We start from the raw sequence: 15,252 nt of genomic DNA on the forward strand, positions 1-15,252 counted from the left end.
AAGAAAGAATGAATGCAAGCACTTCATGCAGTACAGCCTAGTTACTTATAATTGATTGTAACAGCTCATATATCACATCAGACCTTCAATTTGATCACACCTGAGAATCAGTAAATGATTCTTGGACTGTAGAATCCCCTGTTTCTGCCTTCTCCAAAAGAAACAGAAGATCAAAACAATATTAGTAGTAGTACTGAAATGGCATTCCATCCCCATTGAAGGATATATCCCTAAACTGGACAGATTTAGGTCATTTAACATCTGGCCTAACATGTATAAACTGGTATGCTGAGAAAACCAATGGTGGTTTTCTTTGGGACAAAAAAATGCAGACTCGTGGTAAATGAGGTGCAAGATACATCCTGGTATGAGAGTCATTGCAAAGTTTTGCACACTGTATATATATATATATTTTTTTGTTTTTAATTTTATTATTATTATTATTTTATTAAACCAAGCATTGGTTCTTTGTGAATTTCATTTTGAAAAACATTGTGAACTCATTTGTTGTTTTTTTTCCCACATAAAGTTTCACTTTTGATGTACAAATGTTAGTCAGTTGCACGATATCCATCCTGAGTGATATTCTTCCTCCATTTTGGGTCTTACTTTGTGGAACAGTTTGCTGATGCATGGAAGACATGCATCGGCAAATTAGTACAGTGAATGCAGGTCAAGTGATTATTATGGGAGACAACTAGACAAGCTAGCTATGCACTCTTAACTTCTTAACTTAACTCTTAACTTTAGTGTAGTTTACTAAAATTTGTGACAGGCTTCCAGTAATCTTCTTATGGTAATCTTCACCATAAGAATAAGTTAAGAGTGCCAAAATGTAAGACCCAAAATGGAGGAAGAATATCACTCAGGATGGATATCGTGCAACTGACTAACATTTGTACATCAAAAGTGAAACTTTATGTGGAAAAAAAATAAGTTAATAAGTTGGAAGTGATTGCTGTTAATTATTTATTAGCGCAGTTGGAAGAATGGTGATATGGGTGGCCAAGTGGTTAGTGTATCTGCTCTCCAGCCAAAAGGATGCGGGTTCGAATTCCGCTGTGGGCATGGATGTTCGTGATTGTCTGTGAAAACACTAGTGGTGGTGGTCGGCAGTAGATGCCGTTGGTGTAGATGATGAAAGTAGTAGCGGAGACGGAGGGTTGTGGAATAGGTGCCCTCCCTCGATGAGTCTTTGGACTCCTGGAGGTGTCATAATAATAATAATATGTTGCACCTTTCAATTGGAAAAGGCCTAAGTTCGATTCTTGTCATGACAGGAGGAATCATTATATGGTTTTTTTTCCAGCTAACTCAAGGTGAGTTAGCTGATCTCATACTGAGGTAGCAGGGTTTCTTTTTCCCAGAAACCCAAGTTTTTCATCCCACATACAGATAAATCAGCCTTTAGGATGCATGCAATTTACAGACAAAAAATACTAGTGATGGTGAGCAGTAAATGGTATTAGTGTAGATGATGGAGACTGAGTTGTAGAGTAGGTGCCCTCCCTCGATGAGTCTTTGGACTCCTTGAAGGTGTCACAAAATAATGATAATATAGATGGAAATAGAATTTATTCACCTGCTGAGAGATAATTACTTGAGGCAGCACGTTATGGAGGGATTCGAGGTGCAAGAGTATTGGACCTGGTCATAGGACCAGAAGAGCTACCTCTAACTAAGGTGGCCCACATTGCTTCTGACTGGGGAAAGTGACCATGTGATCTTGACTTGGGAAATTGTAAAAAATAAGAAATATTCTGTGAAGAAGAAGTATATTGGAACTACAAGGCAGATGATCATGAAAAGCTTAGGAGGAAGCTCGAAGCTGTGCCATGGCATAAACCCTGCATGGGAAGAATGTTAGTAGTGCATGGGAAATAGTTAAATGATATCTAGAGGAAGCTATATTAAATTGTATACCTAAAGATAAGGAGCATCCAGCTGACGACAAAATCTGATCAAGAGAAGAAACTAGCTGAGCATGCCAAAGGAAATTCAGAGTTCTTTTGCTTTGTGGCAAGTAATAGAAAGAATGACTATGGAAGAATAACCTTAATGAGCTCTAATGGTCTTGAGATGACAGGAGCAGATTAAATAGCTGAGTTACTGAATCACCACTTTGTAAGGGTACATCATCCCAGTGATGTTACTTCTGTTACATATGTGAAAGAAGAAGACTTGTGGAAACAGAGATGAATGAATTGGAGGTTCTTAGGATATGGCAGAATCTCTATGTAAATACAGTAAGGAGACTCCATGTAAGTAATGTGGGATTAGATGGGAAACCAGCTCGTGTTTTGCGAGAATGTGCAAGGGACCTGGCAATGTCCCTACTAGGATCTTTAACTTAAGTCTCAGCTCTGATAATGATATTGAAATATCTTTAATGATATTAACGTAACTTTTTTTTTATAGGATTGCAAATGATGAAGCAGCATTATAACAAGCGTATAACACTTCATGAGGAATATGTAGAATAATGTTTAAGTTACATGCTTCAACCTCATTTCCTTCATGGTGATTATTGCATCTCTTCAGCACACCCTAGTAAAGATAAGGAAGTTGCTATTCCTCTTTATAAGTCCTTGATACACCTTTATAAGATCTGTCCAAAAAGAAACCGAAGTTTTCGAAAATAGAAGAAACCAGTGGTGCCACCTGTTGCATCTTTTTGTTGTCAAAAGCGGCAACCTTCATTAGTGTTGTGTCAACTGTTTATGACATTTGTTTCATTAGAAGCCGAGTCATAATTCCAAGAGTGAAACTATGAGTGACAGTGTGTTTTGACGAATGGTCGGTCATCATGATATTCATGCCGTACGTGACGAATTCTCGCTATCAGTCGCTTCAAAACTTCGAGATAAAACTCACCGTTGACTATTTGACTAGGTGGAACAAATTCTTTGTGAATAATGCTTAGACACAAATCAGCATTGTCTTTACTTTTGACTTCTCCAAGCGACTTTTTTTCACATGTCCCTCTTCTGGTGGTCTCCACTCAGCACTTTGGTGTTTTGTTTAGAACTCATACTCAAAACACCATGTTTTGTCACCAGTAATGATCGTTTCAAGGAAGTTTGAGTCCTTACGAGCGGTTTTAATGAGATCCTTGCAGTTCAATTCGGTACATTTTTTGGTCGTCGGTCAACTTGTGGGGAACAAATTGGGAATTGAATTTACGAAGGCCCAAACTCTTAGTCAAAATGTCGTGTGCAGTTGCTTTTCTATCTCAATGGCTTTAACAGGCCTTTAAGGCCCACAACCCTCCAAGCATGCTTGGATTTCGTAACTGAAATACGAGGATAGAATGGTCACCCCCTATGCCTCGAAGTATTCCTGGCTGTATCCCCGTGTGTTCATGGGGACTTTGGGAATCCTCATTTCATCTTCAATCAATCTCATAGACAATTTTGGGTTTTCTTTGATGAAATCACACACTTTTTGAGTGTAAACTTCGCTCAGTCGTTTTTGGACGGCCTGGCTTTTCGTCGTCCTTAAGCCTCTCACGACGACTTTGAAATCGCTTAAACCACTCGTAAACTTGAGTACAGAATAAGTATTCATCACCGTATGCTTCTTGAAGCATTTGATGCGTTTTGGTAAAACTTTTACCAAGTATAACACAAAGGTCAATCACAGCTCTCTTTGAAACTCATTTTCCGACTGCTCGTCAAAACATGCTGTCACTCTTGGCACTATAACTCGGCTTCTAATGAAACAAATGTCATAAACAGTTGACAGAACACTAATGAAGGTTGCTGCTTTCGACAACAAAATGATACAACAGGTGGCGCCACTAGTGTCTTCTATTTTCTAAAATTTCGGTATCTTTTTGGACAGAGGGTGTATGTCCATATCTAGATTACTCTGCTCAGGTCTAGTCTCCTGGATTTCTTGAGAATGAGAAAGTGTTGGAGAGGATTCAGAGCTGAGCAACCAAGATAGTGAGTGGAACATTCTCTATGAGGATAGATTGAGGGTGTGTGTGTGTGGGGTGGGGGGCTGCAGAAGTTGGTTCATAGGCAAAAAAAGAGAGCATGTAATGGAAACATTTATGTTATTTAAAGGGTTTTATGGGATTAGTGCAGCGGAAATGTTTCAGCACTTGGCTAGAAGGGGACAGAACAAGAGATCATCCCTGGAAATTGAGTAAAAGTGTGGTTAGTAGGGGTGTGAGGACTAGATTTTTTGTTTGGTGAGTTGTGAATGAATGGAATGGGTTAACAGAGTCAGTTGTTAGCATTTTGTGTGGTAACGAGTTCAAGGAGAAGTATGATAGATTGGGTATCCTGCAATGAGTGTTTGGACTCCATGGAGGTCCATATAATAATAATAATTATTATTATTATTATATGGGCAATAATAATAATTATTATTATGTTAGGATGTGGAAAATGAATTATGCCAATAAACTGGTTTCTTGTATAACCATTTCTATATTTAAAATCATACATGGGTGGTCCGAAAAGTTCTCGGCCTCGACCATAGATGGCAACACTATCAGCAAGATTTTTTTTTAAGTTGGTACATCTGTCATAGCATCCATGTGAAATTGCAGGTCATTCTATCAATTAGTTTTTTTATACAGCTGTCTGAAGCAAAAGTGTTGTCTGTATCCTTTGAAATGGATAAAATTGAGTATCGTGCAGTTATAAAATTCTTTGTGAAAGAAGGTTTAATGCCAAAAGAAATTCATTCCAAGAGTGCCCATAAATGTTTATGGGCACTCTTCTCCTTCGTTGCCGAGTTTAAAACGTGGGTGTACCAGCCTTGAAGATGATCCACGTGAAGGATGTCCAAAAAGTGTAATGTGTATCAAGTGCATGATATGGTATTGGATGACTGGCAAGTCAAATTGTGTGAAATTGCTGAGACTGTAGGCATTTCAAAAGAGCGTGTAGGATATTTGCATGAAGAATTGCAAACGACAAAGCTTTGCGCAAGATAGGTGCCGCACTCGTTCACAGCAGATCAAAAACTTACTCGCATGAAAATCTCTGAACAGTACTTGGAGCGTTTTAACAAGAATAAAATGATTTCGTGCATCTATTTATTACTATGGATGAGACTTGGGTTCATCATTACACAGAATCCAAACAGCAGTCAGAACAGTGGACAGAAGCCAGTTGTTCAGCGCCAAAGAAGACAAAGTCATTTCCATCAGCAGGAAAGGTAATGGCATCGGTGTTTTGGGATGCTAAAGGATTTTGTTTATTAATTAACTTGAAAAGGGTAAAACTATAACCAGGGAATATTATTCCGATCTTTTAACCAGATTATATGAAAAAGTTTGGGAGAAAAGACCCAGTTTGCAGAAAAAAAAAATCATCTTACATCAGGAGAATGCACCTGCCGACAAAGATATTTTGACAATGGAAAAATTAAGGGACTGCACTATGAATTGTTGGAACATTCATCCTATTCCCCAGATTTGACTCCCTCTGAATTCTATCTCTTCCTCGCTGTCAGCGTTTTTCTTCGAATCAAGAAGTGATTGCAGCTGTAGAGGGGTATTTTGCAGATCTTACTGAGAACCACTATAGGGACGGGATAATGGTGCTGGAGCATCATTATCCCATCCCTATAGTTAGGCATTGTATTAAAAAAAAAGAAAAAAACAATTAATCAATGGCAGTTTTAGAAATACTATTAAAGGCCCACATTCCCCATTCTGATCTTTCAAATTTAGTGACATGTAGACCCGGTATTCTATGAGATCAAATGTGAGTGCTATGCTGCATACCTTGACCAGACTAGCTGATCATCTGAAGCAAGGGGGGGGGGAAGCTGGCATGAACATTTGGAAAATATGAAACAATCAAGAAATTCTAGTTATATTGGTATTTACATATTTGCTCTGTAATATAACAAAGAAAATATGAAATATAATTGGGAGGGGAAGTAAAGTTAATTATACTTTTAGCAAAAGTCAAATATGTTGTGCTGCATGACTAAATAAATATCTGATGTCAAAATACATTGTGAATAAGTATATATATATAGTTGATGTTATAAATTGGAGTATAGTTTTCCATCTTGTTGATTACTCATATATTAGGATATTGAATATTATTAATATTCAGTATGATATCCTTAGTCTGATTTAATTTTCTATCTTATAATTGCAATATTGTCTATAAATATTGATATATTAAGAGACATTCCAAACTATTGCTGTTTTCTAGAAAGAACTACAAAACTTGGAAGATGCAGCTGATGAATTAATTTTGGAAGAACCTAGAACTATTCCATATCCTTTAATTTTTTTATAACTGCAGCATAAAGATAAATAAAATAAAAACTGATATTTTCATCAGTTTCCTTCAAAATAATTCTTGCTTACTTGATCACTGAAGTGATGCACTTTGATTATAAAAATTATAATTGTTATGGTACACATTTTTGATTGTGTAATATCATTTGATTACATTTTTAACATGAAACTTCAACAGCTGATTGAATGCTACATATCATCTGGCTATCGCTATGGTTTAAAACTATTTTTTTAAAAAAATGCATTATTATTTGATTGGGAAATTGAAACTATTTATTCAATTTATTGCAGTTTTACTTCTTGTACAACTATTTTTTACAACCTTGTTCCATGAAATTATCTAAAATTTTTCATAATTGCATTAGTAATGAAAGCAAGAAAAAGAGAGAAAATAGTTTCTTTCATGTGCCAGTAAAGAGTATGTATGGATTTTAGTGAGTATTTTTATTGCTAAATAGGCCAGGTGTGTTTTCATTTTGATCTAATTGCTATTCAAAATTAGCACCTAAACTTTAAATGAAAGATACCAAGAAATTGTATACTTGGTTTAATCTTTTATCCAAGTGTAAGCAAACAAAGTTTGCACTTGAAATATAATCAGGACAGGGCAACTCGTATATAGAAGCTAATGACTTCACATTGCTTGCCTTAGTATGCCATAATGCAAAGCACATATCCTTACAGCATATCATTATATGGGTATAGCATACATACCTGCATAATACATAGCATTATACAGGTATAATGCTATTCATTATGGGAAGGGTCACTACCAAGACCGGTTTCGACCTTTATTGAGGTCTCGTCAATGGGAGCCCATAATGCATAGCATTATACATACCATAAGGATATGTGCTTTGCATTATGGAATACTGAAGCAAGTGATGTGAAGTCATTAGCTTCTATATACAAGTTGTCCTGTCCTGATTATATTTCAGGCACAAACTTTGTTTGCTTACACTTGGATAAAGGATTAAACCAAATATATAATTTCTTGGTATCTTTAATTTACAGTATAACCAAGCGGAAAAACTTCTAGCACCTAAACTTGTTATCATATGAAAGGCAGTTGAGGTTTTTTGGGAAAGTGACATTTCTTTCTATAAAAAAGTTGAAAACATTTACCATGAAATCAAATGAATATGCCAAGATGTAAATAAGATAGAATTCCTGTTCTGAAAACAAAACATGATTTTTTATGTAACTTTAGGTCTCCAAAAAGTAACTCGGGTTAGCATCAGGTGATAAAAATCATCTGCCTACCTAAAGAATGTTTTAATTATCCATACTACAGTGAAAGTTGAACATAGGTGATTGGTAGAAAAGCAGAGGCTGTTCCACTCTACACAAAGCATCACCCTCCCCCATGAAGAATTGAACCCTGGTATCCTGCATGAAGAATAATGATATTAACCTCTATGACTGTACAGTTAATTTGATTTTCTTCTGTTGTATTATTATAGGAAACCACATCGTTAAGTAAACTTGGAATATGATTCCATAGTCACCTCACAGAAATTCTTTTGCACAGATTGATAGTTATTCAGAAAATAATGAATTTACTGATGATTATGTATGAAGGAAGAGGCACAAACAGTAATTCGTTTATTGTGGATAAAACACACCCACTAGTTGAAATCCACTGGGAGTTTATAGCGGTAAAGTGTGTCTTAGCTAAAGGTTTTTTATTTGTCTATAAAGTAAATTGTGTTAATTATGTAAATTAGAAACAATATTCTTGTTTATATCCTTTACCCAAGTGTGAGTTTATGAAGCAATATCATAGTAGTCTACTTCATTTCTTGTTTACTTTGTAACCAAGTGAAAAAATTTGCTACAATTATTTCTCATCCAGAATATTTGACTAATATGGTGTGATATACTATTTTTAGTTACCACTGATTTAGTTATCAGTATCTCATGTGTCTAACTCCCACTGAGGAGACTTCAGTAAAGTAAAATAAATTGGACCAGTTTCCAACTTTCCTATAATGCATAGCAATGTACACAAAAGTTCGAGGAATTTGAATAGCATGCATGAACCGGTTGTAGTACAGCCTTCTGCTGCTATAAGGAGTGAATAATATCCCTTTTTGAATCAGTATTCCAACAAGCTGAGAAGCTGCATTTTTATAATGTAGTGTTTTAGTGGTTCAGCAATTTTCTTCTCCAACTGAAATGGCAGATTTTAAGGATCAAAGAATCTGCATTAATTTTGCTTCAGCTTCAAAAAACTGCTGCAGAAATATCCCAAATGTTTAAGGAACATTTTTTGAAGAGATCTAGGCAGAGTTGTAGGAGATGCTCAACACACTTAAGGATTTCCAGGGATGCATGGAATCATGGAAAAACAACTGGGATCACTGTATATGTGGCCAAGGGCACTGACTACCTTAAAGGAGGTGTTGAAAACTGGGATAATTTTTTTATAGTCAAATTCCCCAAACTCTTGGGCATCATCTTGTACATATCTGAAAGGAAGTGTGCTGTGCATTATGGGATACTAGAACAGTTTACCATAGTATCTCATATGCACAGCACACTCCCTCCATATACAAGTAGCCTACTGTGGTGTCTTTCACTTCATATGCTCATGCTTGGGTAAAGAATTAAAACAAGAATATAATTTCTTGTTAAAGATAAATGCATATATCATGCCTGTGAAGAATTAGTCCCTTTGGTTTGGATGAGTATGTTGGATGGATGCCAGCTATTGCTATCATCTATTGCTTGTATTTGACCATTTTCACGTGCACATCCCTTTTGCATTAACATGACACTTTTACAAGGAAGATAGCTATCAGCTACTGGTAGGACATTTGCCTACAGAAAATGAATATACTGCTTTCATATGTACATTCATTCAAGACAGTTCATGATTTTTTCAACAGAGCATTCCCAATGAATTCTGCATTCTGGTGGGATCACACACACCCACACACACCATTATATCTCTGAATCACAACTCCCTATGATAGTTTCTTGGAGGGAATTACTTTATGATCTCCATTTTTGGTATGGATTTAGGAAATAGATTGCTCTTTTCAAAAGTTCCTTTCACAAAAAGCATAAACAGCTATTAGATTCATTTTTCAGTCATATGCATGTATTTCCTCAACTATGGCTAGGGATTTCATGAAATTTGAAATCCTTATCGTCAACTCATCTCAGTTTTCATTCAGTGTGAAAACTGAAGATATATTATTGCAGTTTCAAACTTTTAGAAAAATATACCTGACTTATATGATATTGCAGCTTCTGTGACTTCCGAGCACACTGAACTGAATGATTGGAATTATATCTTTAATGTATTTATAGTTTTGTTCTTTTACAAAACTATAAATACAGCAGTACCTTGCGTAATGTGGGTTCAAACAGTACAGGTTTCACAGTAATACAGTTTATAATAGCATATGTTATTGTAATTATAATTAATTGCAGTTTTATGCTACTCATTTGGATGAAAGCACAAGTTTTTATATGCTAGCCACAACTTGTGATCACTCTTACCAACTGGAGTGAAGTGCAAACATAATTACATCCTCTGATGAAATGATCAGGTCTCAACTCTCAATCCTCACATGCCCTCCTTTAAATACTGCCTGAGATAGTTGTTTCTCAAGAACTTGAGAAATTCATTTTCCTTATTCCCAAATACTATCTCTTCATACAATCTATACTGCCATAATTAAAACCACCCATAATAATCACCCTTTCCTTGTTCACTAACTGAAATTGCTTATACATTTCTTATCACTATCCTCCATGTTTCCTGCCCTATAGCAACATTCAACTAAATATCTCTTTCTGTCAACCTTAACCTCACACCACACCCCCTCAAAACCCATTGCCACTATTTTCCCCTGTTCATGTCTACCTTCTATATCTATAATGTGCCACACCAGGCATTGCCATGTAGTCCTGTTGTTTGCTTTTCTGGAGGCCTCAACTCTCTGAAGATCAGTCACTCCACACATTACACACCATCCATCCATCTCATTGATGGCCTATCCCTTCTTGTTTTTCCAGGAACTTTACTTTCTATTACTGTTCTGAGAAGTCTCCCATCTATCCTTTCAATGTATCCAAAATATTTTAACTTTCTCCTGTCAATATCCTTAAGGAGCCTTAAAGTTCTACTGATCTTTTCTAACACCCATTCATTTGTATGCCTTTCAGTATATGATATCCTCAACAGTCTTCTGTAACACCACATCTCAAAAGCAGATATCCATTTCTTATCTGACTTCTTTAGGTTCCAAGTCTCACATCCATAAGTCGCTGTTGGAAAAACAACTGCATCCAAAATCCTCAACTTTATTCCCATGGAAAAGTCCTCTATTATTACTGATCTTGTTAACTTTGTCAAGAATTAGTCCTAGTTCTCCTTTGTAATAACATGGAAGTCATTACAAAGGTTGATCAGCAATCCGAGGTATGCTGATGATCAATCTACCTCCTATCCCAATTCCTGTCTTGAGCTCATCCAATGCTTCATGCATGATGTCCTCTGCATATATACTAAACAAGTGAGGAGAAAGTAAACATCCTTGCCTAACTCCTTTTCCAACTTGAAGCCAGTCAGTCAATCCAACATCTGCTCTTACCATGGCTTCTTGCTCCCTGTACAAGTTGGCTATCAACCTGATAGTGTATTGAGGGAAACCTATTCTTTTCATTACTTCCCACAGTTTCACATGCTCAACACAGTCAGAAGCTTTAGAGTAGTCTCAGAAACACATTACCAGAAGGAGTCTGAGTTCTTTATATTTTTCTATGATCTAGGCAAAGGATCTGATCTCTGGTGCCCTTACCTTTCCTAAAACCTTCTTGTTCCTCAGGCATCTCTGCCTCAACTTTGGCCTCATCCTATTTAGCATGATCTTCAGTAAAATTTTGCTTGCATGAGATATTAAACTAATAGTTCTATAGTTCTTGCATGCCTTCATATCATCTTTCTTTCACCTTTTATGAACATAATTCCCACCGGTATCATTAGCAGTACTCTCCTTTCCTTCTTGTCATTTCTATCCTTGTGAAAAATACTGTACCTTTAATTTCTGTTCCCATTAGGATATCATCTTCATTCAACCATGTTTCACTATTCCAATAATTTTGAAGCAAATAAATTTGATCAGTGAAACAATTTCATCTCCCTTATTTCTAGTATTCCTGGCATTTGAATAAACACAGCAGTTTGCTTTTAGGTCTATAATCAGTCCTACCCAAGCCACTTGTTGGTTGTGATTATCCTGTCACACCTGCCCAGTCAGGTGTGGCAGGAAAATTTTATTAACGTTCACCACATATATCCACTCATTCATAGCTCCTTCACTCACATCCTGATCTATTCCATTTCTGTGTTGATCATCCCCATACATACACTCATACTTCTTCCTGCATCCACTCTCCCTATGCCATGTCGACCTTGGGCCCCCCCCCCCCAATTCCCTTTCCTCTTGCATTCCCGTTCTCTCTTCGTCTCCCAAACTACTACTGTTTTCATGGCCTCTTCAATACTATTCTTCTGATCTTTCACTTTACCTCTTACTTCTGATCTCTAGTTTTTCATCACACACTGCACTTCCATCTAGCAACAGTTTCTTTGGTTCATTCAGTACACAGCCATTCAAATGTAATCCATCACGTCTGTATAATTCCATTGTTCCCTCAAATGTATGCCATACATATACATACTGCACTCCCTTTTCGCACAGCTCTGCCAGCATACCATTCCTGATTCTGGCTCTCCATCTCAACCCATTGTTGTCATACCTTGGCATCACAGTGACACTCTACTGCTATCTTTCACTCTCCTCAATAACTTCCTGATATTCGCCCTTACATTCTCCTTGTGTCCACTTAAATCATTTGTCCCCGCAACCGTCAGTAATTCTCTTGCTTTCTTCTGCCTCATGTCCATAGCATGAATTATCTTGCCCATTTACCTCCTGTATAGCAGACCTTATGGACTCTCTCATTAACCAATCTGCTAACAATGGAATCTCCATATATTGTATTCTCGAATCATTCATCACCTCATTTACCCTTTTTTCTTTCATTCTATTCTTTTGCACATTTTTATTTGTTTCAACTAACCTTTTAATATCACTTTGCATATTCCTCTTTACATTTTGAATAGAAATTCAAATTCATGAAATCTTCCATTTTGACAATTTTGCTTTCTGTCATTGCTGTAGTCTCACTACCTCTTGTTCTGCCACACCTTAAGTCAAATCATGCCAAATATACAAGTTATGTTTTGTTGGACAAGCACACTCCTCACGGTAAGACTTGCATATTATTCAGAGTTATTACCAGTTTAGTTATTTTTCCTTTTAATAAATAAGCATTTTGATTTTATATTCACATCTGCATCCTGAGAGCCCGACTCAATGGCTTAATGGTTATAATTGTTAACTTATTGATAGCAAAAGTTCCCGGTCCGAGTCTGGAGTAAGGTATGGATGTTATATTGTATTTTTATTATCAGCACTTCATAATCCTTTCATATTTCATCCATATTTCATATGGATGTTATCATTTCAGTCCAAATAAATACAGCAAGGAAACAGCATTGCACTGACCACACAACTGCCATATCTATACCCATAAAAATTGTTAACTTATTGATAGCAAAAGTTCCCGGTCCGAGTCTGGAGTAAGGTATGGATGTTATATTGTATTTTTATTATCAGCACTTCATAATCCTTTCATATTTCATCCATATTTCATATGGATGTTATCATTTCAGTCCAAATAAATACAGCAAGGAAACAGCATTGCACTGACCACACAACTGCCATATCTATACCCATAAAAACCTTCAAGGTGTCAAATGACCTTGGTAAAAAATTAACCTATTTTATTATAAAATAAAAAACCTATTAGTGGTACATGAACTTAGCTCATAAATATAGAGTAGTATGCAGCTGAAAAAAATTTTGGGACTCATCCCTCCTCTACATCTTTTTTGGTGGGGGGGGGGGGTTGTCCTCCACTCGAAAAGTGAATAGTAAGGAAAATTCCTGAGATCATAAATTAAAGATGCCAAGAAATTATATTCTTGGTTTAATCCTAATTTCTTGGCATGTTTAATTTATAGTCTAACCAAGTGGAAAAACTTTCAACATCGATTCCTGAGATTGTTTAAAATATTAATGTTGGTCCTATTGCATTGCTCTTTCTTCATCCTACTTGCACTCATAAGTAAACTGTAATTTCTTCTTGGTGAATGGAATATGTAATTTTTGAAAAATAATCCAATTTATATTCATTATCAGTAAGCTTTCTTAACTAGTTAAACATATTTGTTGGGTGAAGTATTTGTAGATATGGTAATGGATGAAACCAAAGAAATGATAGATAATACCAAAGAAGTAATAAAGGGTGAAATTGAGTATTTACAGCTACAGAGAGATAATATCAAACAAGTGATGTCAGATCTGAAGGTTCAGTTGTATGCAAAGTTTGGAAATAACATTAACTTGGAACCAGATGAAAGCTAATGAAATAGTAAGGTATGTAATTGTTATAAAAATGATGCATATAATAAGTCGAATGAATATAAAAGGTGGTGTAATGTTATAGTATATATAATGTTTAAAATTGACATGAATGATATTTTTAATTTAATTCAACTTAGGCAGAAGGCTGAATTTCAAATGAAAAGTGAAATATCCAAACATAGTTGCTGGGAATGAAGTGCGCACGCACACAAATTGCCTTATCATTCATTGAAAAATTTTGTTAGAAATGTGTGAAAATTTACCTCTAGTAACTACTTACACTGTGTTTATAAAAAGTATATATATATCAGTGGGTGTTTCAAGGTTGTTTATTTGCAATAGTTTTTTTCATCAGGATTCCAAAGATTTGTATACCAATCCTCAATAAACAGTGACAGTGCTAATCTGATCTCCTGTTTCTACTTTGAGAGTTCTTGATTTTCATACAAGAAAGGCTTTTCATGCAGATATATGACAGTCATGCAGTGAGAAATGTAAAATGCACTGGGAAGATGAAATGATCATGTAAATTGGTTCTTGAAAATGTTGAACAGCCCCCAAATTATGGAGGTGACCCTTTCCTTGAGAATTTAATTTGATAAAAAGCAATTTTACTTGTTACCTGCTATATAGTTTACATGCAATGAGAAACAACCATTTTTATTTTTAAATTACAATCACGAAACAGCTTATTGGATAATAATGAACTTTCCAGTGACATTTTATAAGTTATTGAATCAATCTATATTGTAAAATATCTTTTCTACAGCTATTAAAATAAAAATTTCATTTATTGTTTTAATTTCAAAGTAAATATTATTTTCATGGGCACCAGATGCCCTGTATAATTAGCGATAGTCTGGGCCAGCTATCTCTAATTGGCTACCAGTGGATATTGAACTGCCCCTCAGTCTCCAAATGTTAGATGGGCTAAAACGGCTTCATTTATTCCCTATAGAAGAATAAAAGGCATTAGCAGATAGCTGATTTCAGTTTTTTTTTTTAATGTAAATTTGAATATTAAATTAATGTTACCATGCATATATTTTTATTTGTATTCCTTACATTTATATTAACACTGTTAATTTACCATGTATAATGCTGCAATGTAGGCATAGTTATATTGAAAAAGATTTAGAAGAACTAGAAAAAAAATGCTGCCAAAATTAACTAAAGAAGGAAAGAAATTATGGGTTGATAATGAGCATTGAAAAAACTGAAACAGTGATATCAGAGGGAAGAGAATGAAAAAGCAAATAAAGATCAATGGAAATGAGCTGGAAGTGATTGGGAGCTTCACGTACCGGGGAACCAGCATGATGCACAATTTAGAAAGGAGACAAGATCTTAGTTAAAAAAAAAAAGTGAAAGTAAACCAGTGCATAAGATAGAGCAAAGTAAAGCAGTGAGCCTTTACATAAAGCTGAGGAAGTGTTGGAAACTCTTAATATTCATAAGTGCTCTCTA

The 15,252-nt window shown here is 35.6% G+C and overlaps 1 protein-coding gene across 1 annotated transcript in view; it reads left to right on the forward strand.

Annotated features, from left to right (window-relative positions):
- Pfdn4 (prefoldin subunit 4) overlaps positions 1-15,252 on the forward strand; it is a 55,356-nt gene that overhangs the window by 30,916 nt on the left and 9,188 nt on the right. The window contains exons 3-4 of the mRNA XM_090398064.1: positions 6,189-6,252; positions 13,583-13,797. Of these exons, the coding sequence (XP_090254190.1) occupies positions 6,189-6,252; positions 13,583-13,785 (267 nt within the window). The 3' untranslated portion in view covers positions 13,786-13,797. The remainder of the gene's footprint in view (positions 1-6,188; positions 6,253-13,582; positions 13,798-15,252) is intronic.

The sequence above is a fragment of the Typopeltis vanoorti genome, chromosome 9, assembly GCF_054136105.1.
Source record: "Typopeltis vanoorti isolate ZY-2024b chromosome 9, IOZ_Tvanoo_1.0, whole genome shotgun sequence".
In the NCBI taxonomy this organism is placed as follows: Eukaryota; Metazoa; Arthropoda; class Arachnida; order Uropygi; family Thelyphonidae; genus Typopeltis; species Typopeltis vanoorti.